This window comes from Lonchura striata, chromosome 11 (genome assembly GCF_050655825.1).
Source record: "Lonchura striata isolate lonStrDom1 chromosome 11, ASM5065582v1, whole genome shotgun sequence".
Classification (NCBI taxonomy): Eukaryota; Metazoa; Chordata; class Aves; order Passeriformes; family Estrildidae; genus Lonchura; species Lonchura striata.
In genome coordinates this window covers 25,365,983-25,391,365 of record NC_140713.1, presented here as the reverse complement: position 1 = coordinate 25,391,365, position 25,383 = coordinate 25,365,983, and the positions used below count along the sequence as shown (strand labels likewise).

At 54.8% G+C, this 25,383-nt stretch overlaps 3 protein-coding genes and 1 pseudogene across 10 annotated transcripts; all 4 read left to right on the top strand.

The window, feature by feature from the left end:
• Positions 1-108: 108 nt before the first annotated feature.
• Positions 109-7,186, top strand: IST1 (IST1 factor associated with ESCRT-III). 5 transcript variants are annotated; one of them, XM_085589323.1, is made up of 10 exons: positions 109-521; positions 1,089-1,188; positions 1,774-1,954; positions 2,181-2,268; positions 2,547-2,630; positions 2,990-3,100; positions 3,408-3,611; positions 4,669-4,761; positions 6,628-6,673; positions 6,833-7,186. In XM_085589323.1, exons 2-10 carry the CDS (start codon positions 1,101-1,103, stop codon positions 7,030-7,032), a joined length of 1,095 nt encoding a protein of 364 aa, XP_085445449.1. In that variant the 5' UTR covers positions 109-521; positions 1,089-1,100; the 3' UTR covers positions 7,033-7,186. The 5 variants fall into 5 exon arrangements, with proteins under 5 accessions (XP_085445449.1, XP_021382573.1, XP_085445451.1 ...); XM_021526897.4 differs by having other exon boundaries at positions 134-159; XM_021526898.4 differs by lacking the exon at positions 2,547-2,630 and having other exon boundaries at positions 109-159.
• Positions 7,187-7,827: 641 nt separating this feature from the next.
• DHODH (dihydroorotate dehydrogenase (quinone)) lies at positions 7,828-11,426 on the top strand. 3 transcript variants are annotated; one of them, XM_085589319.1, is made up of 9 exons: positions 7,828-7,864; positions 8,076-8,267; positions 8,545-8,744; positions 8,944-9,026; positions 9,552-9,739; positions 10,205-10,318; positions 10,604-10,757; positions 10,832-10,991; positions 11,113-11,426. In XM_085589319.1, exons 1-9 carry the CDS (start codon positions 7,847-7,849, stop codon positions 11,165-11,167), a joined length of 1,164 nt encoding a protein of 387 aa, XP_085445445.1. In that variant the 5' UTR covers positions 7,828-7,846; the 3' UTR covers positions 11,168-11,426. The 3 variants fall into 3 exon arrangements, with proteins under 3 accessions (XP_085445445.1, XP_085445447.1, XP_085445446.1); XM_085589321.1 differs by lacking the exon at positions 8,076-8,267; XM_085589320.1 differs by lacking the exon at positions 10,205-10,318.
• A 1,717-nt stretch (positions 11,427-13,143) lies between these two features.
• LOC110468788 (haptoglobin-like) lies at positions 13,144-13,943 on the top strand (annotated as a pseudogene).
• A 347-nt stretch (positions 13,944-14,290) lies between these two features.
• On the top strand, positions 14,291-23,828 carry DHX38 (DEAH-box helicase 38). Of its 2 annotated transcripts, none has more exons than XR_014957760.1 (26): positions 14,291-14,791; positions 15,002-15,189; positions 15,347-15,448; positions 15,862-16,027; positions 16,112-16,230; positions 16,341-16,417; positions 16,502-16,657; positions 17,291-17,452; positions 17,538-17,645; positions 18,508-18,620; positions 18,723-18,860; positions 19,080-19,266; positions 19,356-19,541; positions 19,968-20,108; positions 20,292-20,402; positions 20,475-20,591; positions 20,826-20,933; positions 21,049-21,161; positions 21,663-21,871; positions 21,957-22,111; positions 22,203-22,358; positions 22,434-22,568; positions 22,648-22,773; positions 23,153-23,248; positions 23,328-23,488; positions 23,581-23,828. XR_014957760.1 is itself a non-coding variant. In XM_021526899.4 (26 exons), the coding sequence occupies exons 1-26, from the start codon at positions 14,475-14,477 to the stop codon at positions 23,663-23,665; spliced, it is 3,693 nt and encodes a 1,230-aa protein (XP_021382574.2). In that variant the 5' UTR covers positions 14,291-14,474; the 3' UTR covers positions 23,666-23,828. The 2 variants fall into 2 exon arrangements, 1 of the variants encoding a protein (XP_021382574.2); XM_021526899.4 differs by having other exon boundaries at positions 23,367-23,488.
• The last annotated feature ends 1,555 nt before the right edge of the window (positions 23,829-25,383 follow it).

Here is a 25,383-nt window from a genome sequence, read left to right as displayed (position 1 = left end):
CAGCGCCCGCCGCGCCAGCTCTTCTGTAGCCCGGACTAGGTGCGGAGAGTGCCGGAGACTGGGTGCGGAGAGTGCCGGCTTCGAGGATCACTCCGCACGTGATGAAGTCTTGCGGAACCGAGCGCCATTTTGCGTGGCGGGCCTGCGGAGCAGCGGGTGGTGAGTGCGGCCGTGGGGAGCGCTCGGCGTCCGAGACGGTGACAGGGAGCCATGCCTCAGGGTCTCCCGCAGCCCTGGGACTCGCTCCTGGGATCTGCTCCGCTCGTGCTGTGGGATGTTCTGTCGGTGCCACCTAGCTGGGGTGGGAGAGGGATTTCTCCCCTCAGCCCTCAGGTGCAGCTGCGCCGGTGGAGCTCATGTAGGGCCTCCTGCACACTGTCCGAACTATCCCTGGGCATTAGGCCAGACGCGGCGAGTCTCGCCGAGCGGCTGGTGCGGCTGGCGGCCGTCCTGGCAGCCGGATCAGGCCATGGCTCGCTTCGCTCTGGGCAGTGCCGCCGCCGGCAGGGAGGGATGGGGAGGTGAGATGTAAACCGAGGTCTTTCTATGTGATATCTTTTAAAGAAGCTTTTCCTTGATGAACGGTTTTTGCCAAACAGAATGCTATAATTAAATACTGTTATAGTTTGCTTTCTGTAGGGTTAATAAGTTGAACTGGTTTCTGGGAGACTAAGCATGTGTTCAGTACGTAAGAAGAGTTTGGGGAGTGCGAAACAGCAACTTTTTCCTTCTGATGAAGAGATTGTTATCTTAGTTTCTAACCGCCCTCGAGTTAATTATATAGCTGCTTTATAACTTATATTTCGATAGGGCAGAGGTGGGCTTGGCTCTTCAGTTGACTTTTCCGTTTTTTAAAAAATGTCCAGGAAGTTTCTTTGAAGTTCTAAGGCCAATCATATTGGTCTTGGTGAGGTGCAGGCTTATGATGTGGGAAGGGAAGTAATGAGCACGTAAGGTTCAGTCACTTATAAATAACTAGATTCAGGATTGTTTGCTTGGGGAATTTCTTGGCCTCCCCCCCAGTAAAACAGTGTCTAGTGTGCTGACTGACAGTTCTTGGTTCCAGTGACCATCCCTCTTCTCCACAGAAAGTGTTTGTCATGTTGGGCTCTGGATTCAAGGCAGAGCGCTTGCGAGTCAACCTGCGCCTTGTCATCAATCGCCTCAAACTACTGGAGAAAAAAAAGAGTGAGTATTAAGGGGGCATGTGGGACCCAGAATGCTTTTGGGGCTCAGGAGAGTTGAGAAGGTATTTCTGAAGTTGGAGTACTTTCATGGGCCAAGAATGGAGTAGCTTTTTGCTCTTCCTTGCTAGACCAGGCCTTACAACCTGCCTGGTGCACAAGGAGCTGGAAGAGCAGTCTGGCCTCTGTCCACTTTTTTGGTAGCTGTTGGAGTGCAGTTTGTGGGGTCGTAGGTAACAGCTAACATTTGTGGGCTGTTTGTGCTAACAGCACAGTGGAGAACTCCCTAGGTACTGTGGGAGACCCTCCCCACCTGCCCAGCCCTGACACAGGTCAGGTCTGTGATCCTGGTTAACTCTGCAGGGAAGTTGTAGATGCAGGAGTATTTCCAGCAGCCTAAAGTCCACTTTCCTTTCTGCCATGAGTTGTGTGCTCAGACCTGGACATGCCAGACCATACCTGAGTGTCTCAGGCTGCAGAGGTTAGATAGGGGAGAGAAGCTGTCTTTATGTGTGATAGGGACTTGTGGGTGGTCTGGAGGCAGCAGCCCAGGCCAGCACAGTGACCAGGCTCGGGATGTGTGCTGCAGCTGAGTTGGCCCAGAAGGCAAGGAAGGAGATTGCAGATTACCTGGCAGCTGGAAAAGATGAACGTGCCAGGATTCGTGTGGAGCACATCATCCGTGAAGATTACCTTGTGGAGGCCATGGAGATCCTGGAGCTGTACTGTGATCTGCTGCTTGCCCGCTTTGGCTTGATCCAGTCCATGAAGTAAGCTTTGGCTGAGAGGGTCCTGGACTTGGGAAGGGGCACTGCTGGGGGCAGGTCTGGCATATAGAAGGGCATCTGTGTTTGTCTCTCCAGAGACCTTTTCTTCCCCATGTAGGGAAGACTGTGGAGCCCAGTGCATACGATGGGAACTTAAAGGCTAAGCAGATTGAAGGCAACAAAGGCTGGGTGCACGGGATGAAGAGAGAATTGTTTTCTTTGGTCATAGGGAGCTGGACTCTGGCCTGGCAGAGGCAGTATCGACACTGATTTGGGCTGCACCACGCCTCCAGTCAGAAGTGGCTGAGTTGAAGATTGTGAGTAGGGGTGCTTGAGGGATGTTGCGCATGCAGGGCAGAGGTGATGCTGCCAGATGCTGATGGAAGCCCTTGTCTGGGACTCTATATCACTAAAACAGAGGATTTTTATGGGCTCTGCAGATGGAAACCAGATGTCCATGGAGCATCTGAGGTGGCTGCAGCTGCTGAACTGGGGTACTCAGTGGGAAAAATGAGGGAGGGAGCTGAGTGGATGTGTGGTTTGAGGTGGGGGAAAGCAGGGGTATGCATGTTCTAGAGTTTCTCTCCTGCTGCAGGTTGCTGATCAGTTGTGTGCTAAGTACAGCAAGGAGTATGGGAAGCTCTGCCGGACAAACCAGATTGGGACAGTCAACGACAGGGTGAGGAGCTGGTAGAACAGGTTGAGCTGGCAGAGCAGTCATGCCTGCTCCTTGGGACTGTGGCTAGTGACTGATGGTTGCAGTCACTCTGGAGCACAGGAGGTGCTGTGCAGCCAGGGCCTACTTGCACTGGAGCATGGTGCTGAGGGTCAGGCAGGGAGGCCCTGCTCTGCTGATTGTGGATGGGGAAGGGTAGAGCAAATAGAGCCCAGGCCCTGTGGCTGCCTGCAGCATGCTGTACTGGGGGAGGAGCCTCCTCAGGGCTGCCTGCTGCTCCCTGGCTGGGATGGCACTGGTACAGAGCTGATGGGTGCCTGATTGCCCCGACCCTACTAAGCCTCTCCACCCTTGTGTTACAGCTGATGCACAAGCTGAGCGTGGAAGCACCACCCAAGATCCTGGTGGAGAGATACCTCATCGAGATTGCAAAAAACTACAATGTTCCCTATGAGCCTGACTCAGTAGTGATGGTGAGTGAGCCCCAGGATGTGGGATTGCAGTGAACTGGGTGGTCCTTGTGCTTTGGTGTCTTCTAGATAGCCCTAGCATAGCATGATTCTTCTTCCTTCATGCATTCCTATGGCATGTGGCAGTAGTTACACATACTACAGCCTGGTTCCCGTTCTGTTTTCTGTTGATACCACTGTATAGCTGCTCTCTGTTCTGTTGCTGATATGTATTCCCATCTTTGTCCATTGACAAATGCTGCATCTAATGTGTACAGAGGGTAGTGATCATGAGATGTGTTTGTGAGCAGAATTCTTCCACCCTTTCTAGGCTGAAGCCCCGGCAGGCGGAGAGGCTGATCTAATTGATGTGGGCTTCACGGATGATGTGAAGAAGGGTCATGGAGGGGGTGGAGGTGGTGGATTTACAGCCCCAATGATAGGTCATGATGGGTTAGTACCCATGCCTGTGATGATGCCTATGCCCGTGCCAGCAACAAATCCACCCTTCTCCTATCCACCTCCAAAGGGACCGGTAAGTTCCTGGGCTTTGTGTTTCCTTTGTCTGTGAAAGACTCCTAGTGTGGTGCTTAGCCCTGTACCTGATAGCTCAGTGTGTCAGCAGGCCATCTTCTCAGTGTGAGACTGCCTGGGATGGAGGCTGTTGACAGTGCAGCTGAAGCTTAATATGTTGCATCTTTTCTGTGGAGGTTCCTACCCCTATTCTCCAGCCAGCCCTCTTTGCCTTCAGGGAACAAAGGAGTCCAGACTTGACTCCTGAGGCAGTCTTGTGACTGCCGGGCTTTTGTCCAGGAGTTGGAGCTGCACTTTGAAGTTGGTAGGCTGGTAGTGTGCCAGAACTCAGTCAAAGAAATCAGGTGAGTGTTGTGGGGTGGGAATAGCACAGAAAAATGCAGAAGAGTCCTGCCTTCAGACCTGCAAGGGGAGAAGACTGAACCAATGCCTGTTGCAGGTGATTTGTTCTAAGGGTGGAATGTGGGATCTGAAAAGAACTCCTCCATTCTCTGAATTAAGTAATTTACAGGATATCTGTGTAGGCTGGAGAGCAGAATAGTGGGATGGCTTAAAGTTTTAATATGGTCCCAGTAGTGCTGAAGTACTTTTTGTGGAAAATCTGGGCCAAGTATCATCAGCTAGCTGTTGACCCAGGCAGAATAAACATCCTGAGGGCTTGTGCCAGCTCTGGGTCCTTGAGGTGCTGTTGTGTGACAAATGAGGGCAGTTCAAAGCCTTGTGTGAGCCAGAAGCCACTTTCCTATTCTGCAGAACTGTACACAGGGCCAGAAATGGCAGTGTATTTCCTTTATTGGCCTGGTACTTCTCGTGCCTTGAAAGATTAAATGTTTACCTGTGCTGGTTCTTTAGAATAACCCACAGTCCAGTTACCTGGGTCTGCCTACTCCAGGTAACTACATCTGTCTTGAGAATCTCTTCCTTGTAAGCAAAAACTCTTATCCACTTGAATACTTGCCTGCATTTATCTAAGACTCTATCCTGTGACTCCCATGGCAGCTGTAGGTATGTGGTGTCTCAGATGAGTAGTCTGCTGCATGACTGATCTCTCTGTACAGGAGAACTTCAGCGGCCTGCCAGTGGGGACCTACCAGCCTTTCACTAACATCCACCCACCACCAATTCCGGCAAACCCACCCACATACGATTCCGTAAGTACCTGAGTTTAATGGCCATTGCAGGCAGCAGAAGGATCCTCAAGAGTGCAGTGGTAGCCACAGAGAAGGGAAAAGTTTGTAAAGGATACTGCTGCTAACCTTTCAGGCTTTTGCAGTGATGCTGGCATTGCTTGCTGCTGTAGTAAATCACTGACTGCACATGATGGAAGGGTGACTTGTGGAGAGAAGTTCCTCAGTCAGCTCTGTGCTTTGGCCTCAAAGGATGTGGGAACCCCAGCCTTGTTTTGGGGCCACATGTGGTGGTGAAATTCCTCCTCCAACCCGTGCTTCCAAAGAAAAACTCCGCAGGCTTTAGCTGTTCGGTCTCAAGGCAGTTTATTGCTAGTTATCTAACAGATTATGTTCTTGGACTGCAGCTATTTGATCAGTGGCCTGGGTAGAGGCACACACACACCCTGACATCCTCTCTATCTGCTGTCTTCTTCGTCTCTCCCTCCGCCCAGGGTTGCTGCTATCTTTTATAAGATATATTACGTATAACATGTTTACAATTATTCCCCAATACCTACTACCTACGTTGCCAAGTGTTTTTCTACTCTAAACCAATCTGTGAGTGCCAACATCACCAAGAACATGGAGGCAAGGAAGAAGAAGGAAGAAGGATGGGTTCAGCCCACTTTCCTCCATCTTAGAACTTCTGACCCCCATGTACAAAGTAAAAACCCCCCTGTACAAGCACTAAAACCCCCCTGTACAATACTAAAAAAATTTCCCCTCTACTTCGTAACTACTTATACTATACTATCTAACCTTTTGTGATTGGTTGTTCCACCTCCAAAGTTGGTCATTCATTCCATGGCTCAAACTCAAAATCACAGTTGTTTTTCAGCTGTCTGCCAGGGTCTAGAATGCTTCTGACCAAGGCCTGGAACCTCTAAAAATGTCTGAGAGACATTTTGAGTTCCCACAAAAGGAAAGCCAAGATTTCTTTTGGTGCATTGTTAAAGTGATGTTAAACAGTTAATAAGTAGAATCCACAAGCTCTGGTTTTTGCAGCATGAAGGGTTTATCACCTTGAGTCTGTTTAATTGTGGCTTTTGAACTAATTAACAGTCTGGATAACAATTTTGGCTTACCTAGATGATGTGTTTTTAAAGACTTTGTTTCACAGACTTTCCTCAGTCCTTGAGGACAACAAAGCAGAGGCTGAAGACTTCCCTTTCTATGCTTGTCTCTGGTTTTGTTGCTCCAGTTTGTCATCATGCCTCCCACTTTGCTTTTGGTGACAAGCTGTTTTTGTTTTTGCATTACCCTGAGTAGGGAGGAGCACAATTGAGCATTGTGGGTGCTGACACTTTTGTGTTCTCACAGGTGCAGCAATGCAGGTGAACTGGGTAGAAATGAGTGTTAAGGGCTGTAGCATGCAGGGAATAAGAAGTTTTACTAGCACAGCTGAGTGTGCCATGAACCTTTTTTCCAGACAGATCAAGACCTGAAATGGGACATTTTGTACCCTGCTGCTAGTCACAAGGGTCTGTCAGTGTTTCATGAAGAAAGGCAGCAAGGAGCTGTGATGACATGGGTGAAGGGGGCAGTGTTTTCCTACTGGTGGCCTTGATAAATGTTTCAGACCTGATAGCAGATATGCTCAATTTATCCAGTTCCAGAATATGGTCAGTGAAGCTTAGTTGACAAGGAGGGAGAGAAAAGATGAAGAGCTGCCTCTGTTTATTGGGAAGAGAGGCAGGTTGTTGCAAAGCCGTGGCTGCCTGCTAGGGTTGTGGAGGAGTGCAGTGCTTTGCCAGAGCTGTGCCTCTGAGCTCTGCCTGTGTGCTGGTGTGACCGTGCCTGGTGGGACAGAGCTGTAGTAACTGAGAGTAACTCATCAATCTTTTTCAGATTGATGAGCCTGACTCTGACAAGGATGCTGCTGTACTAGTGCCTGGTGAGTATGTTGAGGTTTGGAAAACCTTGGTATTAGGGGCTGTTCAGAAAACTCCACTGGTACTGCTTGTTGCTGGAATGACTGTTCCTTTGTGGGCTCTGTTTGGCCCAGCAAGTGTGTGCTGATGGTGAGGTGCAGTGATACTTCTCTTATAAACAGGGCCTGAGCCCAAGCCAGAAGCTTCTCCTAAACCAAGAGCTGGAGCTCCTAGTACCTTTGATAACTTTGTACTGCCTGAATTGCCATCTGTGCCAGACACACTGCCAACAGCATCTGCTGGCGCCAACTCTTCTGCCTCAGAAGACATTGACTTTGATGATCTTTCACGGAGATTTGAGGAGCTGAAGAAGAAAACATAAAACTTCCCGGGCTGCAGGAAGGAGCTGTGGCATCTTCCCTCTGTTTCACAGACTCCCTTTGAAATTAGTTTCCTGTATTAACCTCCAATGAACATGCTCTTCTTCTTGAGCTCTCTTCCTACTGTACTTACAACAAGTGCTGCTGCTTTCCTGATCTTTGCTGCTTCAGGAAATGAACTGTGGGGAACGTTGTCAGAGTGAGGCAGGGAAGAACCCCTGTCACTCTGGGTAGCTGTATGGGGAAGCTGCACATGTTCTGGGCATAGTTCCTGGCTGCCTCCGTGATGGCTCCATGCCTGCCAGCAGACGCTTTCTCTTGGAGAGCCCTCACTGGCCTTCATGGTGTTCTCACTGGAGTCTGTTTTCAGTTTGCAGGAGGGTAACAATGTCTGCCTGGGCCTATTGGGCATGTGACTAGCCCCACAGAGGGCAGAGCTAGACAGGCTCTGCTGCTGCCTCGGGGTTTTGATGCGGCAGCTTTCCTCCCGGGTGCTGAGCGGCCATGGTTCATCGAGGGGGTGGGTGTGAGGCATGCAGGGTGGTCTGATGGGATATGCTGCTGCACCTTGTTTACCCTATGCGAATCGCGGGCGAGGCACCCCGGAGTGTAACGTACCTGTCGGTGATATTGCGGCTGAGCCCCGTCCGTCCGTCCCCGGCCGCTTCCCGCGGCTCGCGCGCTGCTCTCGTTCAATAAAGCGCGCGCCGCGCCTCGTCGCCAGCTCTGCTGCGCCGCTATTGGCTGGAGGGGTACGGTCTCCGCCAATCGCAGAGGGGGTTCCCGGAAGTGCCCTCGCGTCTCGGGCTGAGCACGATGGCGGCGCCGCTGCGCGTGAGCGCCCGGGGGCCGCGGGGGCGTCCCGGCGGGGCCGCTGAGGGGACCCGGGGCACGTCTGGCCTTAGCCGGTTATGGCTGCGGCGGGCGGGACGGGTGGTGTGGGTCCGGGGCGGTGTGCTGGCTGCGGAGGGAGTGGCACGGGACGGGATGGGTGTGCTTGCTGGGGGCGGGCCGTGGCTGGCGCGCTGCTGACGGCCTGGCGCAGGGACGGCTGCTGCTGCTGGGAGGCTGCGGGGTGCTGCTGGGATCGGCGCTGGCCGCAGGCGACGAGCGGCTCTACACGGCGGCGGTGATGCCCGCGCTCCGGGCGCTGCCTCCCGAGGCCGCCCACGGCCTGGCCTTACGCGCCGCCGCCCTCGGGCTGCTGCCCTCCGCCCGTCCCGACGGCTCCGCGCTGGTGCGTCCCGAGCGCGGCGGGGCGGGGGGTAGCGGGGAGGTCGGAAGGGCGGTCAGAATGGAGGGATAGGGGGTGGCTCGTAGAGCTCACCGTGCTGCGCAGGCGGCTGGGTCCCGTCGCAGCCCGTGGCGGGCGACGAGGGAGCCTCGGGCTGGCACCCCACAAGGACACCAGAAAGGGCAGGGGAGGCGGCCGGGTCTGTCGGGAGGGGGGCTGGAGAGAGACCTTGGAATGGGTCCTGGAGTTTGTGGGGTCTGACCCAGCCCCAGCCCCGCAGGAGGTGCGAGTCCTTGGGCAGCGATTCCGCAACCCATTGGGCCTGGCTGCTGGCTTCGACAAGCATTGTGAAGCTGTGGACGGGCTGTACAAGATGGGCTTTGGCTTTGTGGAAGTGGGGACTGTGACCCCCAAGCCCCAGGAAGGGAACCCCAAGCCCAGAGTCTTCCGGCTGGCAGAGGACAAGGCGGTCATCAACAGGTGGGTTTTGAGAGCAGCTGCTCTGCAGTGTCCTACCATGAGGGAAGGTGAATACTTGGGTGGCCCCACATCTTTGGTGCTGTGGTGGCTTTTGGTTGGATGTGCTGAGCAAAGCTGCAGAGACCACACACCTGCCTTCACATGTCCTGTTCAGGGCCTGCAGACAACCCAACCTTGAATCCCCTCTGTCCTGGTGCAGGTATGGATTCAACAGCCATGGCCACATCGTGGTGGAGCGCAGGCTGCGAGCCCGCCAGGAGACACAGATGAGGCTCACTGGTGGTGAGACAAACTTGTAAGCCTTTGCTCTTGGGGTCTACAGGTAGGTTTGGGTATCTCCCAGGTACCTGTAGGCCAGGATTGGTGTGTAATGCTAGTATCCAGGCACAGGAGCACCTCAGCTGGAGCAAGGGACACTTATCAAGACTCTCTCGGGTCTGTGGTCTCACCCTTGGCATTGTACCTTGGCACATTTCTCCTGCTGTTTTCTCTGGGATCAAGCTCCACTTGCTGCTTTGGGCAGGTTGTGTCTGCTAACATAGCCAAAGCCAAGAGGATCCCAGTTGGGCAGATCCTGAGGACAACCTCTTCCAGGCTGAAGGCTATTATGCTGGGAGGTGCTGACTGGGGTGGCTGTGGTAATGCTCCTGTGGTTGCAGGACAGTCCCAGGCCCATCCTCATTAAATATATGGGCTATATATCCTCATCTTAAATTTAGCTGGTCCTGGGATCTCCTTTTTTGGGTGCTCTGGCTGTTGGGTGGTGGTTGGTCCTGCTGCCCTGGTTCAACTGTGTCTGGGTTCCAGCTGGGATGCCTCTTGGAGTCAACCTGGGCAAGAACAAGAACTCTACTGATGCTGCAGCTGACTATGTGGCTGGGGTCCGGACACTGGGCCCTTTGGCTGACTACCTTGTTGTGAACGTGTCCAGCCCAAACACCCCAGGGCTGCGGGACCTGCAGGGCAAGGCTGAGCTGCGGGACCTGCTAAGCAAGGTAGGTGCCTCTCCCCAGCCAGCCCAAAGCACAGCTAGAGCACTGGATGCATCTCATCTCCTGGCAGTATCTGCACTGCTGCAGTCAGTGGGTTTGATCAAGCACAGGGAAGAATGGGGGTGGCTTTCCTGCATGGTGGGCAGGACCACTGAGATGTCCCCGTTAGCTGCTGCCGAGAGGTGTACTAGGGCACTGTATGCCAGCAAAGGGCTCAGGAGCAGTGAGGTGTTGCCTTTTATTTGCTCCTGTAAGAGGCAGCGGCCATCCACCCCACAACTTCAGGCATCGCTGGGGACTTATGCCTGCTGTGTGCTCCAGACCTTGTGCCAAGGGTGCCTTTCCTGTTTTTGGTGCCATGTAGAGGAGCAGGGGCTGTCCCTGTACTGCCTGTGGTAGTGGGTGTCCATAGCTCCTAGTTGGGGCAGGAGGCCTCTCCCTGCCATGCACTGCCATGTGCACCTACAGGTGCTGGTGGAGAGGGACCTGCTGCCCTGCAAGCATAAGCCAGCCGTGCTGGTGAAGATTGCCCCTGACCTCACTGCACAGGACAAGCAGGACATCGCCAGTGTTGTCTGTGAGGTGAGGAAGTAGGAAGAGAGGCCACTGGAGGCAGGACCGTGGTGGTCCTGGCAAATCACCTCTCAGAAGGATACGTATGCCTGCAGCTCTCTGGCTGCTGTAGGGATGGTGTCCTGGGTTGGTCAGAGTCTGTGAGTGCCCATGTGGGTCACCCAGGCAGTGAGAGGCAGCTTTGTCCCCAGGCATGTTTCTGGGTTGTGTGCTGGGTGGCCCTGACCTGGCAGGAGGGGAAGGGAATTTTGGGCTGCTTGTGGAAGCTGTGTCCTCACACTACTGCCCCTGCAGCTAGGTGTGGATGGGCTGATAGTGAGCAACACCACTGTGAGCCGGCCCAGCAGCCTCCGGAGCAGGCAGCGCATGGAGCCTGGGGGCCTCAGTGGGAAGCCCCTGCGGGAGCTCTCCACACAGACCATCAGGGAGATGTACACTCTCACTCAAGGTGATGGCAGAACAGGGCTTGGGGGCACGTGTCAGCATTGCCTGTGCCATCCTGACCCTGCGCCCTGCCCACAGGCCGGGTGCCCATTATTGGCGTGGGTGGGGTGAGCAGCGGGCAGGATGCCCTGGAGAAGATCCGTGCTGGAGCCTCACTTGTGCAGCTGTACACCGCACTTGTGTACCATGGGCCACCAGTGGTGGGGGCAGTGAAGCGGGAACTGGAGGAGCTGTTGAGGTAAGTGGAGGCCAGGCACGTCCCCAGAGAGCCCCTGGTCCTAGGACAGCTCAGGACAGCTGTGTGCTAGTGTCCCCCAAGCAGTGCCAGCCCAGTCCTAGCACACACTGTCCCTGGTTAGGGAGCAGGGCTTCAAGAACGTCATGGAGGCAGTTGGAGCAGATCACCGCTGCTGACATGCTGCAGAATGAAGGTCTATCTGGGAGGAGCCATGGCAGAGCAGGGATAGGTGTGACAATTCCAGTGCTGGCCAGACTGAAACTGAGATAAGGTCCTGGTTCCAGCCCTTGGGAAGGATCTGATGGGTGAAGCAGGGTCTGCACTGGTGGGCAGAAGGTGACAGGGCCTTCAAAACAGTGCTGCTTTTTCAGGGCTGTGTTTTCGCTTCCCTGTGGACAGCAGAACTGAGTGTCAATAAACATTTGGCTCACCTGGTCCTGTGTGGTGCTGTGGGGACACCCCATGGGCTGGAGGGATGTAGCATAGCTCTCCTCAGCTGAGCAGAATCAGCTCTCTATGTTGCTCTCACTTTTCCTGGTGGGAGAAGCCACCAGGGTAGCTGAGCTCTGGGATGGACTGACAAATGCATCAGTCCTTCCCTGGCAGAGACTTCTGCATGAGGCCAGGCCCTTGGACAGGAGGGAAGGCAGTGATGGTGCTGGGTGCCAGTACCCAGCTGTTTCGGAGATGGCTGCAATCATACCCTGTCAGTTGTGGAAAGGGCGTGATCAAAGGTGCTTCTGTCTGTTGGTTTTGTCTCTGGGATCTCTGGTGCTGACTTTCCCTTCACCCTGAACTCACTGCAGTCATCTCGGGCCTTTCCTGAGCAACAGCTCGCCCTGCACAAAGCATTCCCTCAGCAGCCTCTTGCAATCCACCCTGCAGAGCAGGATTGCACAACAGCGCTTCACCAAAATTGTTTACAACTGCTGGGAAACTCTTGGCACACTGGCTTCCTCTCAGGGCTTGGCAGCTTCCTGGGAGCCTCTGCCAGGTTGGTGCTAAGCAAGATGGGCTTTTTGTGCTTTTCCTTCTGGGAATTGTGCTGGCTGCAGGCACCAGGGTCAGGAGATATGGAGCCCGTGGGCTGCGCCAGGGCAAAGGAGGTGGTAATAGAAGAGGTGAGTAGGAAGCCCCAAGCAGGAATGACCTGCAGGAGGAGGCTGTTATGAGCATGGGGTGAGCAGCACCAATATGTCTCCGGATGTCCTTGGTGCTGTGTCTATCCTTGCCTGGCTGAAGACCTGGCCCTACAGCGGATCAGTGTTGGGCCTGGAAGCACCCCACTCTCAACACTGCAGCCTTGACTTCTGTAGCAGCAGAGTCCAGGTCTGACTCACAGCTGTCTGGTGGGTGGCCCCGGCCCATGGAGTTGCCCCTTTTTTCTTACTGGGACAGGGTATGAGCCCAGCCAGGCCCCACGTCCTGGTGGACCCCACAGCTGAGAGCCAAGATAGGAGTCTTCTGCTGAGGATGCCCTCTTCTTCCTGCAGAGCTGCTGATGGCTGGCCTGGAGTGTGCTAGGGACTGCAGCTGCCACCGGTACCTTCCAGGGGAGAACTGGGGCTTGGCAGCGAGCAGGCACGGGGCAGGAAGACAAAACTAGGGAGGGACCTAGTGGAGGTGGGGGGCATGTCCTGGGCTCGGTGCTCTGGGCCAGCTGAGCATTCTCTGCCTGCATACTGGAGCTGTGCAAAGCACATGGACCACTGGCTGCACAGCTCTGGTGATGGTGGGGTACACAGCATGGGCACAGCACCCAGGGACAGGACTTCTGCCCCGCTTCAGGGAATGTGTGGGGCTGCCCCAGTACTAGGTGATTCAGCCTGATACTTCACCCCACTTCATGTGGGTTCATCCAAGCCCCGTGGCGGTACAAGCACCTTTGTGCCTGCCTGGCTGCAGGGCAGTGGTGCTGACTCTGGTTCTCCTTTAAAAGGGCATACAAATGTGATGAGAATCAGGTACGGGCGTGCCTTGATGCTGTTAAGGATGTGCCTGTCTGTGAGCAGGCTGCCTGTCTGTGAGCCAGGCTGCAGTGGGGGCTGTGAGCAGTCTGGGCTTCTGAAGGGCTGCAGGGGCTGCTCACAACCTCCATCTGTAGTGCTGCTCCCTGGCCTGCTGAGCACCAGGAGGTACCTGACACCTACTGGGTTCAGAGGGCTCAACTGGGCCTTTCTCTGCCTTATATAGTGTGGGTGAAGCTGAAGAAGCCCACCCCAGGCAGATACAGTGCATCTTTGGGGGCATGCTGGCTCAGATGGGCAGCTTCCCTTGGCAGGGCCAGATGGTGACTCACCACAACCTCACTGTGGGGGCACACTCCTCAGTGACCAGCGAGGGCTGGCCACAGGCAGGAATGTGTACCTGAACATCACAGTGAGAAACCACATTGGAGGAGATTGTCCCTACACTGCAGCTGTTCCTGGGCAGCTGGGAGCAGCCCACCTTGAGCATTGAGCACATTGTTGCTGCACTCTAGCTACCCACAGGCTGTGGACCTGGCCTTGCTGAAGCTGAAGGTGCTTCTTAGAGAGGAGGGCAGAACTATGTGCACCCAGGGCAGGTGGGCTACATCTCAATCTGGGGCTGCAGTGCCACGTTTGGCTTTCCTGCCATGCTGAAGTATATGACACTGCCAGCGGCTGAGTGAGCAGTGCTAGGAACACCACAGTGCACGGAATGCGTCCCACAGGCTGTGTCCTTGGCAGCGGCACCTTCTGCGTGGGATGAGCGGGCTGCGGGAGGACCCGTGCTGTGGGGATGCAGGCGGAGCCTTGCCCCGCGGCCTCCCTGCTACCAGACACCTGCTACCAGCTGGCAGAATCAGCTGCACGGGACTGCACAGCTGCTAGGCACGGCATGCTCGTGGAGGAGTTCTGGCCTGCGTGAAGGAGACAGCGGCAGCTGGCTGAGGCCAGACTGTGAGGGAATAAAACGTTGCGCACCAGGCTGCAGGCTCTTGTGTATGTCTGTCTGTCCGTGCAGGCTCTCTCTGCCCGGCGCTGCACGGGCTGTCTACGGGGGGTTGGCGTGTGCCTGCCCTCGCTCCCGGCGGGGTCCTGCAGGGCTGCGGGGGCTCTGAGAGCTGCTCGCTCCTGCACGGTGCGGAGTGTGCATAGTGCTGTCCCCGGTGCGGCGCTGTCCTCGCCGCTATCCCGCTGTCCCCGCTGCTATCCCTCTGTCCGTCCCGCTGCTATCCCGCTGGCTGTCTGTCCGTCCCGCCGTCCGTCCCGCTCTCTCCCAGGACTCCGCCCCGCGCCCACGTGCCCATGGGGAGGTTGCGTAGCCGGAAGTCCGCCCCGGCGGGGAGCGTGGCTTGTCTAGCGACGTCGGAACTCTATGGTGGTGGTGGCTGTCCCACAGGCTCTGGCCATCGTGTCTATGGTGCCTTTGGCTAGAGGGGCTCCTTCCGCCGAGCACTGTGGGGCGGCCATGGCGGCGCTGCGGGGGCCGGGTCGGTAAGGGAGCTGCGGGCCCGCGATGGCCGCGGCGGGCGAGGAGTCGCTGCATCGGCTGTCGGGGACGAGCCCGAGCGGCGAGGCGGGCGGGCTGGTACTGCGGCCGCGGGGCGCCGAGCAGCACGTCTTTAAGGCCCCGGCGCCGCGCGTCTCCCTGCTGGGGCTGGACGTGCTGGCGGCGCAGAAGCGGCGGGAGCGCCAGGAGGAGGCGGCCGGGGGGAAGCGGTCCCGGGTCGCGTCCTACAAGGACTGGGAAGAGGGTCGTGACGAGGCGGGCAGCGCCGAGGAGGAGGAAGAGGACGAGGCCAGCCGGAGCAGCCGCGGAGCTCGCAGGAACAGGTGGCGTTTGCAGGGGATGCCCGGTGCCGGCCGGGTGGGAGCGCAGGGTGGGCAGGCCGGTGACGGGCAGCGCCGCAGCCGCCGCTGCGGACAGAGGGGGTCTGCGGGGCGTTGTGGCACAGGCTGCAGCCTGAGCTCTGCTACGCCAGCTGAAGGGCAGCTCTTGCTCAGCATTTCTGAGAATTTTTTCTCTCCGCTCTGCCTGTCCAGACATTACCGCTCTGTCCACGTGGAGACACCTTCCTATACTGGGGGTGTAAGCGAGGAGTTCTTGGAACGCAGCCGGCAGCGGGAGAGGGAGCGTCGGGAACATGGAGTCTTTGCCTCTTCCAAGGAGGAGAAGGACCGGAAGAAGGAACGCAGCAGGGATCGGGACCACGATCGTAAACGAGACCGTGGTAATTGCTCAGAGACCTTTGTGGTGCTTTTTTGGTTTGGGTCTGGGCTTGTCCTTTGCCCTGTTTGTAGTCTTTACTAATGTTTGTTGTGATTTTTGCAGCAGACTTCGGAAGCCTGCTTGTGCAATAGGCACCTGATCCTCTTTTGTTTTTGCAGAGGAGCGGGACAGGAGTCATCACAGCAGATCAGAGAGGGATGGCTCATCAGAGCGGAGTGGCAGGAGGGGTGAACCTGAGAGCCCCCGACATCGGCCTAAAGGTGGGAGTGGGACCCAGTCAAACTCTTATGTGAGACCTAACAGGGAGGGGCTTAGAGCTTTTTATGCTTCCTGCTGTTTTTGCAGGACAGGGGTGACAGAAAAGCTTGTATCTTGCTTATGGTTAAGGCAAGCATAAAACTTCCAGTTCAACTTGGGTTTGGGAGCAATGTGCCAGCTGTGCGTGTTTGAAACTCTGGCAGATCTTGGCACGGTGGGGTCTGTTCTGGGCCTGTGTGATGGAAATATGATCCTTTGACATTCCTTGGAATCACTAGGTCAGCTCCCTTCCCTTAGAGGGAGGGCCAGTGGGTACCTTCTCTCCATGCTCCTTTCTTAAAAGAAGTTAGGTGGCTCCAGATGCCCAGGACCGCTGCTTGAACAGCAGGTGTCAAACCCCCATCTCTTCTACCAGATGCAGCCACGCCATCTCGCTCCAGCTGGGAGGAGGATGATGGTGGCTACAGCAGTGCCCACCGCTCACAGTGGGAGTCTCCATCTCCCACACCTTCCTGTCGAGACTCAGAGCGCAGCCACCGGCCGTCATCGCTGCGGGACACGGACCGGCGGGAGCGGGACAGGTGCCAGTGCCTGGGGCTGTGCTGTGAGCTGTGTGTATGAGAAGGGTCTGGCTATGCAGTTCCTCCCTCCTGCTGTGTTTTCAGGTCTGTGAGGAGCCGGTACTCTGATAAGACACCATTGCCGACCCCGTCATACAAGTACAATGAATGGGCTGATGACCGGAGGCACCTGGGGGCCACACCACGCCTGTCCCGAGGGAGAGGTGAGGAATCTGGGCTGAGCTGCCCGGGGTGGGCAGTGGGGAATCCCCTATCCTGTGGCACAGAATTGGGGTTTCCTTGGGAACATTCTGGACTTTCTGGCTCACCCCAGGGCGGCGCACAGAAGGAGAGGAGGGCATTGCCTTTGAGACAGAAGAAGAGCGGCAGCAGTGGGAGGATGACCAGCGGGTGAGTCTGGGACGGGTTGGGGGCTTGGGGCCACCAGGCTCTGGGGGCTGGGCAGAACTCAGTGCTGCATCTCTCCCTTCCCAGCAAGCTGACCGGGACTGGTACATGATGGATGAGGGCTACGATGAGTTTCACAACCCTTTGGCTTATTCCTCTGAGGAGTATGTGAAGAAGCGTGAGCAGCACTTGCACAAGCAGAGGCAGAAGCGGATCTCGGCACAGCGGCGGCAGATCAATGAGGTAAGGCCAAGACACAGGGTTGGCTGCTCTGAACACCTGGGGTTTGCTGCCTCTTAAAATATCCACTTGTTGAGCTCTTGCTCTCAAGTGGAGAAGGACACTCTTGGGCCAGGCTGAAGGAGTAGTGCTCAGAGGGAAACTGTGGTTGAGTTCCCCTGGAAAACCCAGCCCTGCAACTCCTGCATGGGCAGATTTCCCAGTTGGAGTGGCTGGTGGATTGCAGTGTCCAGGGCAGCAGAAGTGCAGAGGACCATGCTCCTGCTGTTCTAAGTGTGAGTTACATTACTGGGGCTGTCCAGAGTGGCCCAATGGATACTGGGGACAGCTGTACTCTTTACATGAGCAGGTTTGTGTCCAGCCTTCCTCATGTATTCTGATTGCCTTGCAGGCAATGTCTATCCTGCATTTCCTTGGAGACAGTCCTGTTGACCATGTGTTTCCTGTGGGCAGGTTCCTGTACTCTACTGCTTCCAATCCCTTACTGTTCCTTCCCTTGTGCTTCCTTTCAGGCTCACTAGGTTTGAACCATCCTGTTGCCAGTGTAGAGCCCAGGCCCAAACTTGGTGTTCTAGTATGATCTCTGTGATTTTCTGTGGGGCTTCATTGTGTTTCTGATAACGTTGTTTCCTGCAGGATAATGAGCGCTGGGAGACAAATCGCATGCTGACCAGTGGTGTGGTCCATCGGATTGAGGTGGACGAAGATTTTGAGGAGGATAACTCTGCTAAAGTGCATTTGTTGGTGCACAATCTAGTGCCCCCTTTCCTAGATGGAAGGATTGTCTTCACCAAGCAGGTAGAGACTATGGCTGAAGGTACTGACGGCAAGGAGCTCTGTACATGTGAGGCCTTTTTAATAAAGCAGTGCCTTTTCCCTGCAGCCAGAGCCAGTCATCCCTGTGAAGGATGCCACCTCGGATTTGGCCATCATAGCTCGGAAAGGCAGCCAGCTGGTGCGCAAGCACAGAGAGCAAAAGGAGCGTAAGAGGGTATGCAGCCCTGTGGCTTACTGCCCACTGTACACGTTATGTAGCTCCTCAGAGCCTTGTTTGGACTCTGCAGCATTCAGGCTTTGGCAGCAGTGACGCTAAGGAGTTCATATTTTTGTAACCTGGGACATCCTGGCAGCCCAGCTTACTGCATTGCCTTGTAGCAGCTGCTGTGGTGTGATTTTCTTGTGCGCTGCCTTGGGACATGAATCACCGTGCTTTTGAACATTTGGATTACTGGAGAAGGAGGCAAGTGGAAGAATGCCAGGTAGCTTAGGGACTGTCAGCAGGCAGTATGGCAGCAGGATTTACCTTGCCAGGTCTCGGCAGAAGAGTTGTGAGGAGAAGTATGGGGTAAGGGAGCAGATTAGTTTTTGGGGGTGTTTTCTAGCGACCTTCTCTAAAGCTCACACAGTAGCTGTGGGGAAAGTACAGGTGTGTTCCTTGTACATTGAAAGTGGTCTGGATTTGACTTATACTGTGAGTGGAGTGGTGGTGGTGGCTAAACTGATAGCAGAAGTAGGAGAAAAACCCATGAGGTCTTGGCAAGGGCAGGAAGATTTTCTCTGGTTCACATCTGTGTAGGTTTAAGTTCAAATTTAATGGAAGAGTCAGCAGCTGGAGCTATTTTCTTAGGAGGCAGTTGGTAATCCTTTGCCTGAAGTCTGTGTATCCCTCTCAATGTCTTAAAATTCTGCTTCAGTTAATTTGGAAGAGGAGAATCTGACGTAGGAGTGGAGTGTGCATTCTGCATTGGGGAACTGGGGTACTAATATCCTTTTCTTAGTCTTAGGAGTAGGACTGGGTAAGAATTTTGTCTGTGCTTGCTGTGGCAAAGTTATGCTGTTCTCTCTTCTTCCAGGCTCAGCACAAGCACTGGGAGCTGGCAGGCACCAAACTGGGAGACATTATGGGGATCAAGAAAGAGGAGGAGAAGGACGAGATGGTGACAGAAGATGGCAAAGTGGATTACAAGTAGGGGTTTGCTCTGAAGTACCCTGCACAGCTGGTAACAGGGGCTATGTGCATAGCAAAGTGAGTGGAGAGGCAGTTTCAGGACTTGTGGTGTTTCCTTAGAACAGAGCAGAAGTTTGCTGAACACATGAAAGAAAAAAGTGAAGCCAGCAGTGAGTTTGCCAAGAAAAAATCGATCCTGGAGCAGAGGCAATACCTACCCATCTTTGCTGTACAGCAGGAACTGCTCTCCATCCTCAGGTATGGCTGGAAGGGCATCCCCAGCACACTGGCCTATGTTTGGGAGCTCAGTTGAGGAATTGTGGAATCATGACCATTGGGAAGCTGTACTCTCAGAAAGCAAAACCCATTGCTTTGCGTTTGCTCAGCTCTCCCACCTGAGTAGGATGATGCTTAGCTAGAGAACACAAAAGTCCTTCTTTGAAGATGTATGAAGAAATACCTCTTCCTTTTCCACAGAGACAACAGCATTGTCATTGTGGTGGGGGAGACGGGGAGTGGGAAGACAACACAGCTGACACAGTATCTCCATGAGGATGGCTACACTGATTATGGCATGATCGGCTGCACACAGCCCCGCAGAGTGGCTGCCATGTCGGTGGCCAAGCGGGTCAGTGAGGAGATGGGGGTGCGTCTGGGTGAGGAGGTGAGTCTGGTAGGGAGCACAGGGGTGTCACCCAATGACAGAGACTGCATGGGACTGCTGGAAGACTTCTGGTATCTCTGCCCTGCCAGGTAGGCTATGCCATCCGTTTTGAGGACTGCACGTCTGAGAACACAGTGATCAAGTACATGACAGATGGGATCCTGCTCCGTGAGTCACTGAGGGAGGCTGACCTGGACAACTACAGTGCTATCATCATGGACGAGGCACATGAGCGCTCACTCAACACTGATGTGCTGTTTGGTCTGCTTCGGGAGGTGTGTGTGAGCCTGGGCTAGAGGGCAGCAGTATGGGGCACGTCGTCTGGGACAGCCCTTTTCTGCCAGGACTAGGCGAGGGAAGCAAAGCTGCCACATACTCTGTCTGCACTTGACTGCTCCAGCATCCTGGTCCTTGGATCTGGGGGGCGTTAAGTCTTCTGTAATGCTATCAGAGTCTTGCTGGCTGAATGTTAAAACTGCCCATTCAGAGGACTTTGCTGGATTAAGGTTTCCTGGACCGGGGTTGGCAGATCTTTTCAACTGCACTGACCATAGAGCATCAGTGTTCCCTGGCATGCACAGCCAGTGCCTCTGGAGTACAACAGTAGCTCTGTCATGTGCCATTGTCTCAGTAAGAATGAAAACAGCCTACAGCCATGCATAAATGCACCTTCCATATTGTTCCTTTCATCTGCTCCCTAGGTGGTTGCGCGACGCTCGGATCTGAAGCTTGTTGTTACTTCAGCCACCATGGACGCAGATAAGTTTGCCTCCTTCTTTGGGAACGTTCCCATTTTCCACATTCCTGGGCGCACTTTTCCTGTGGATATTCTTTTCAGCAAGGTATAGTTACTTTTGTGAATGGAAATGCTGTTGGCAGCGGGGGTTGTGACCTAGTTGTGCTGTACTCTGGGGGAGACACACAGGACGCACAGGGTAGGAGTGGCTGTGATGTGCTACAGTCTTGCATGTAGGACAGGGCAGGTAAGGATATTGGTCCAGATTAACCTGGGCTGTACTGTTCAGACCCCACAGGAGGATTATGTGGAGGCTGCAGTGAAACAAGCCTTGCAGGTCCATTTGTCTGGTGCTCCTGGAGACATCCTCATCTTCATGCCTGGCCAGGAGGATATTGAGGTGAGTTGGAAGGACAGGCACTATCCTACCCCCTTGTTTCAGTCTGATGTTTTCACCCGTCTTTGTATCTAGGTGACCTCAGAACAGATTGTGGAGCACCTTGAGGAGCTGGAGAAGGCACCTGCTCTTGCTGTACTGCCAATCTACTCTCAGCTGCCCTCGGACTTGCAGGCGAAGATCTTCCAGAAGGTGCTGATGTGTGCTTTGTGATTCGGGTGGGGACAGGGAAAACTGGAGCGGGAGATGGTACAGAGCAGGAGTGAGTGGTGTAGATATACGTTGGTATTGCATGTGGAAGGTGAGAGAAAGCATGTACCCCACCCCTATTCCCAAGAGTCACCCCGTCCATCTGCCACCCTGCTCTTCTCCTCAATGGAGCAGAGCTGTGACCAGGGGTATGACTGACATGCAGTGTTCTTGCAGGCTCCTGATGGGGTCAGGAAGTGCATCGTTGCCACTAACATTGCAGAGACCTCACTGACAGTGGATGGTATCATGTTTGTAATTGACTCTGGCTACTGCAAGTTGAAGGTGAGCCAGGGTTTTCTATACTGTCTGTCTCTGGTTTCTGGGGTAGGTTGAGGGAGTTCTGAGGTCATGATCCAGCCTTCCTCTTACTTCTGTCTGACTTTCTTGTGCCCTGAAGGTTTTCAACCCCCGTATAGGCATGGATGCACTGCAGATCTACCCCATCAGTCAGGCCAATGCCAATCAGAGGGCCGGCCGAGCTGGCCGGACAGGCCCAGGCCATTGTTTCAGGTAGGCATGTCACTGGTGTTCCTGTTCCTGTTGTATGCTCAGCTTGGCATCAGGTTATGTATATTTTTTCTCACTGGAACTGTTCATTATCTTGAACTTTGGGGGTGGTGTGGGCAGTAGGCAGGGCTGAAGCCTTCTTTGTACCCAGTCCTTCTGCAGAGAAAAGGATGTGCTCCACTTTTTTCCTGTACCCATCTTCACTTGTGGCTAGTTTGCCCTGGATGCCACTGGGATAAGAACCAAGCCAAAGGCCTTTCCCAGACTATGCTGTGATACCAGGGAAGGGCTGTGCTTAGTCATGTTCTGTGCTGCAGCCCAAACACCCCAATGTGCTGGGGAAACACCACTTTGGCTGGACTGCTAGTGCCTCCCCAGGGTCCTGCTGTTGGGTGCCGGGTTGCTACCCTGTGCTATGCAGGGCTGGACTGAGCAGAGGCTGGCAAGTCTGTAAGGAACGCAGTGGCCAAACAGGAGGAGCATGATCTTGGCATCTCTTCCCAGGCTCTACACACAGAGTGCCTACAAGAATGAGCTGCTGACGACCACGGTGCCTGAGATCCAGCGCACCAACCTCGCCAATGTAGTGCTCTTGCTCAAGTCCCTGGGTGTGCAAGACCTGCTGCAGTTCCACTTCATGGATCCACCCCCTGAAGACAATATGCTTAACTCCATGTACCAGCTGTGGATCCTGGGGGCCCTGGATAACACAGGTATTGGCTGCTGAGGTAGGCCGCCAGCCCATGGAACTAGGGTCTGCCCAGCTGCTGATCATTGATCCCTGTTCTGTTCCTACAGGTGGTCTGACCTCTACAGGACGCCTCATGGTGGAGTTTCCACTGGACCCTGCACTCTCCAAAATGCTCATTGTCTCCTGTGACATGGGTTGTAGCTCTGAGATCTTGCTTGTTGTCTCCATGTTGTCTGTGCCTGCCATCTTTTACCGGCCTAAGGTACAAGATGCTACTGTTCAGCAGCTCAGGGCACTTCCCTGCCCCTTTGACTTGCCCTTTGACTAACCCATGTTCTGTGCTCACCCTTTAGGGCCGAGAGGAGGAGAGTGACCAAGTGCGGGAGAAATTTGCTGTTCCAGAGAGTGACCACTTGACTTATTTGAATGTTTACCTGCAGTGGAAAAATAACAGCTATTCTACCCTGTGGTGCAATCAGCACTTCATCCATGCCAAGGCCATGCGGAAGGTGAGGCTGTGGCTGTAAGGCTGGAAGACACAGCCTTATACAGAAGAGGGATCTGACCAGCACACACCTTTGCAGGTGCGGGAGGTGCGTGCCCAGCTCAAGGACATTATGGTGCAGCAGCGAATGAGCCTGGCATCCTGTGGTACAGACTGGGATGTTGTCAGGAAGTGCATCTGTGCTGCGTATTTCCATCAGGCTGCAAAGTTGAAGGTGAGAGGTGTCTTGAGCTGCGTGGGGGCTGCAAGGCCCTGCCTGGGAACAGGTGGACTAAGCACACTTGTCTTTGCAGGGCATTGGGGAGTATGTGAACATCCGCACAGGCATGCCCTGCCACCTGCACCCCACGAGCTCTCTGTTTGGCATGGGCTACACACCAGACTATATTGTGTACCATGAATTGGTTATGACTACTAAGGTGAGCTTGAGCTGAGGGTTATCAGGAAGGGTGATGAGTGCTCCAGGGGAGATGGGAGGGCTTTGCTGAGACTGAGATCTGTCTGAGTGGTACGTATCAGCCTTTCCTATCTATACCAAGTAGGCATGTTTTTGTCATCTGTTTGTCCCTTATCCCATTATTTTTCTCTGGCTTCTGTGGGATATGTTTGATCCTCCTTGTGGTCAAATCCAACCTGTAGCAGCTTCTGAGGCAAGGAGGAATTGGCTGGAAGGGATATGGTCTCAGCCTGAGAAGTGCCATTAGCAACTGGGGGAGGAAGGGAGCTGCTATGGCTCTGGGAACAGTGCCCATGCCCTAAGGATGCCATCCTGCTATCCTGGTATTTTTGTCCCTGCAGGAGTACATGCAGTGTGTCACTGCTGTGGATGGAGAGTGGCTGGCAGAGCTGGGCCCCATGTTCTACAGTATCAAACATGCTGGCAAGTCACGCCAGGTAAGTATGCAGGCCCTCTGCATCCTGGTGCTGTATGTGTGTGTTTTGACACGAAGTGAGCAAGCTTGTGGGCCTGCAGGGAGTCTGCTTTCCCTGACCTGCTGCTGCCTTGCCTCAGGAGAATCGGCGCCGTGCCAAGGAGGAGGCATCTGCCATGGAAGAGGAAATGGCTTTGGCAGAGGAGCAGCTGCGTGCCCGCCGGGAGGAGCAGGAGCGCCGTAACCCACTGGGCAGTGCAAGGTGCGTGATGCCCCTGCCTGCCCATGCCTGTGGGAGTTCTGGTGCAGGAAAAGATTGCATTTTCCATTAATTGCCCTTGTCCTCTTTGACAGGTCTACTAAAATCTATACCCCTGGGCGAAAGGAGCAGGGGGAGGTCCTGACCCCACGACGCACCCCAGCCCGCTTTGGTCTCTAAGCGGGCACAACCTGTTGCTTTGAAGCTTAAGGTGGTGCCCAGCTACCCTAAGCAATGTATTCTGAATTCTCTACAGCTTGTGGCCCTGGAAGGCTTTGGTGCTTGGCACTGATTGTATTACACAACAGAAAGAATTTTATTTGTTTAAAAGTTGTCAGTCTAATCTTTGCTTTGTTTTGCACTGCTTATTGTCCTGGAAGAGGTAGCTCTGGTAGCTCTACCTCCTGGTGGAGGTAGCTCTGCAGAATCATGCAGGGCTGGTGCTGTCAAGTTGTTGCCCTGTAGAACCTGGAACGGTACAAAATTAAAGTGACCTGGAGGACATGTACAGCCTGTCCCTGTTTTGAGCCTGGCCCATACCCCTGCAAAGGCAGTTCTCCCACAGCCCATGCCTTGGACAGGCAGCTGGTGCCCAGCTCTCCCTGCACAGCGGGGACCATCAACCCAGCCCTGCTTCAGGCCAGGCTGTGCCAGGAATTCTGATCACTTTTTCAGCTGCTCACACTTGGGCTGCTCAGGTGTTCTGAACATTTAGGTACGGGTTCTCCTGCATCCTGCCTAGTATGTCTTGAATGCCTGTTTATATCCTGCACCTGCTCTGTCATCTTGCTGAGCTCTTCCTTAAGGAAAGCCAGCTCCACCTTGTAGACAACCAGCTCGTCTTCTCTCAGAGCCAGTGCTCGCTCACTTTCCAGCTGTAGCTGCTGCTAGTGCTGGACTAGGCTGCTCAGCTCCTGCTGCATCTCCTGGAGGGAGTAGGTCTGCCCATGGCACAGTGAGAGACACAGGCTGAGCACAGACTCTCTGGTCTTTTCACAGGAAGACTTGAGACATCCTTACCTCTTGTTTGCTCTGCTCCTTGAAGGTCTGCATCCTCCTCGGCTCCCAGTGAAGCTGCTGCCCGAGTGTCTTGTAGGCTGCAATCTTTTCCACCTGCTTGGTGCTCTCTTGTCGAGCTTGGGCCAGCACTGCCTGGAGGTTATTTATGTCCTGCACCTGCCAGCAAAGCTGTGGGGCAGGGAGGGTGTTTGGCTGTGGCTGAGCCTCTCCTGGAGGAAGGAGAGGAGGGACTGAGGCTGCATCCCTGTCTTGTCCTACCTTGCCCTCACCTGTTGCTGCAGCTCTGCCACTTTTCTGTGTAGGCCTTGGATGGCCTCATTGGTTCTGCTCAGCTGTTGCAGACTCTGTTGCTTCTGGGCCTGGGTGGCTCCCAGCTGCTCCTGCAGCCAGGCTGGGCTGTACTGCAGGCCTTGATTCTGCTCCTGTGCCCCCAGCTGCAGAGAAGGCAATGAGTTGGGGGGTTGGTCTTGTGCTGTGTGCCCTGCCCTGAGCACAGGCACAGCTGCCCTCTGTGAGCTGCACGATGCTCAGGGCTGCCTGGTGCCCAGCTGCGTGAGGTGGTGGGGACAGGTTGGCATTGTTGCCTCCCACCCTGTCCCAGGGCTTCTGGGGGAAAGGGAGAGGGGATCAGCCCTGCAGTGTGGTTGTCATGGCTCCTGTGCCCCCTGGCTGTGCCCCCCTTGCCCCTAGGCTTGGTGTAGTGGCTGGAGGGCTGCCGGCACTGACCTGCTTGAGCAGCTCTCTGCTGTCCTGTGGGATATCGTGGCTGGTGTCAAAATCACTGTGGGCAGCTGAGCAGGAAGTGACTTCTGTCTGCACTGCCTGGTCCTTCAGGTGTAGAGGTGCATTGCTGACCTGTGAGTACCCAGCAGGGTGTG

Coding starts and splice junctions, on each gene's coding strand:
- IST1 (XM_085589323.1), top strand. CDS start 1,101: ATGTTGGGCTCTGGATTCAAGGCAGAGCGCTTGCGAGTCAACCTGCGC. Junction 1,189..1,773: donor ACTACTGGAGAAAAAAAAGA/GTGAGTATTAAG, acceptor TGTGTGCTGCAG/CTGAGTTGGCCCAGAAGGCA. Junction 1,955..2,180: donor GGCTTGATCCAGTCCATGAA/GTAAGCTTTGGC, acceptor CTTTGGTCATAG/GGAGCTGGACTCTGGCCTGG.
- DHODH (XM_085589319.1), top strand. Junction 10,319..10,603: donor TCGCCAGTGTTGTCTGTGAG/GTGAGGAAGTAG, acceptor CTGCCCCTGCAG/CTAGGTGTGGATGGGCTGAT. Junction 10,992..11,112: donor GAACTGGAGGAGCTGTTGAG/GTAAGTGGAGGC, acceptor GTCCCTGGTTAG/GGAGCAGGGCTTCAAGAACG.
- DHX38 (XM_021526899.4), top strand. CDS start 14,475: ATGGCCGCGGCGGGCGAGGAGTCGCTGCATCGGCTGTCGGGGACGAGC. Junction 21,872..21,956: donor GGGGGCCCTGGATAACACAG/GTATTGGCTGCT, acceptor CTGTTCCTACAG/GTGGTCTGACCTCTACAGGA. Junction 22,112..22,202: donor CCATCTTTTACCGGCCTAAG/GTACAAGATGCT, acceptor CTCACCCTTTAG/GGCCGAGAGGAGGAGAGTGA.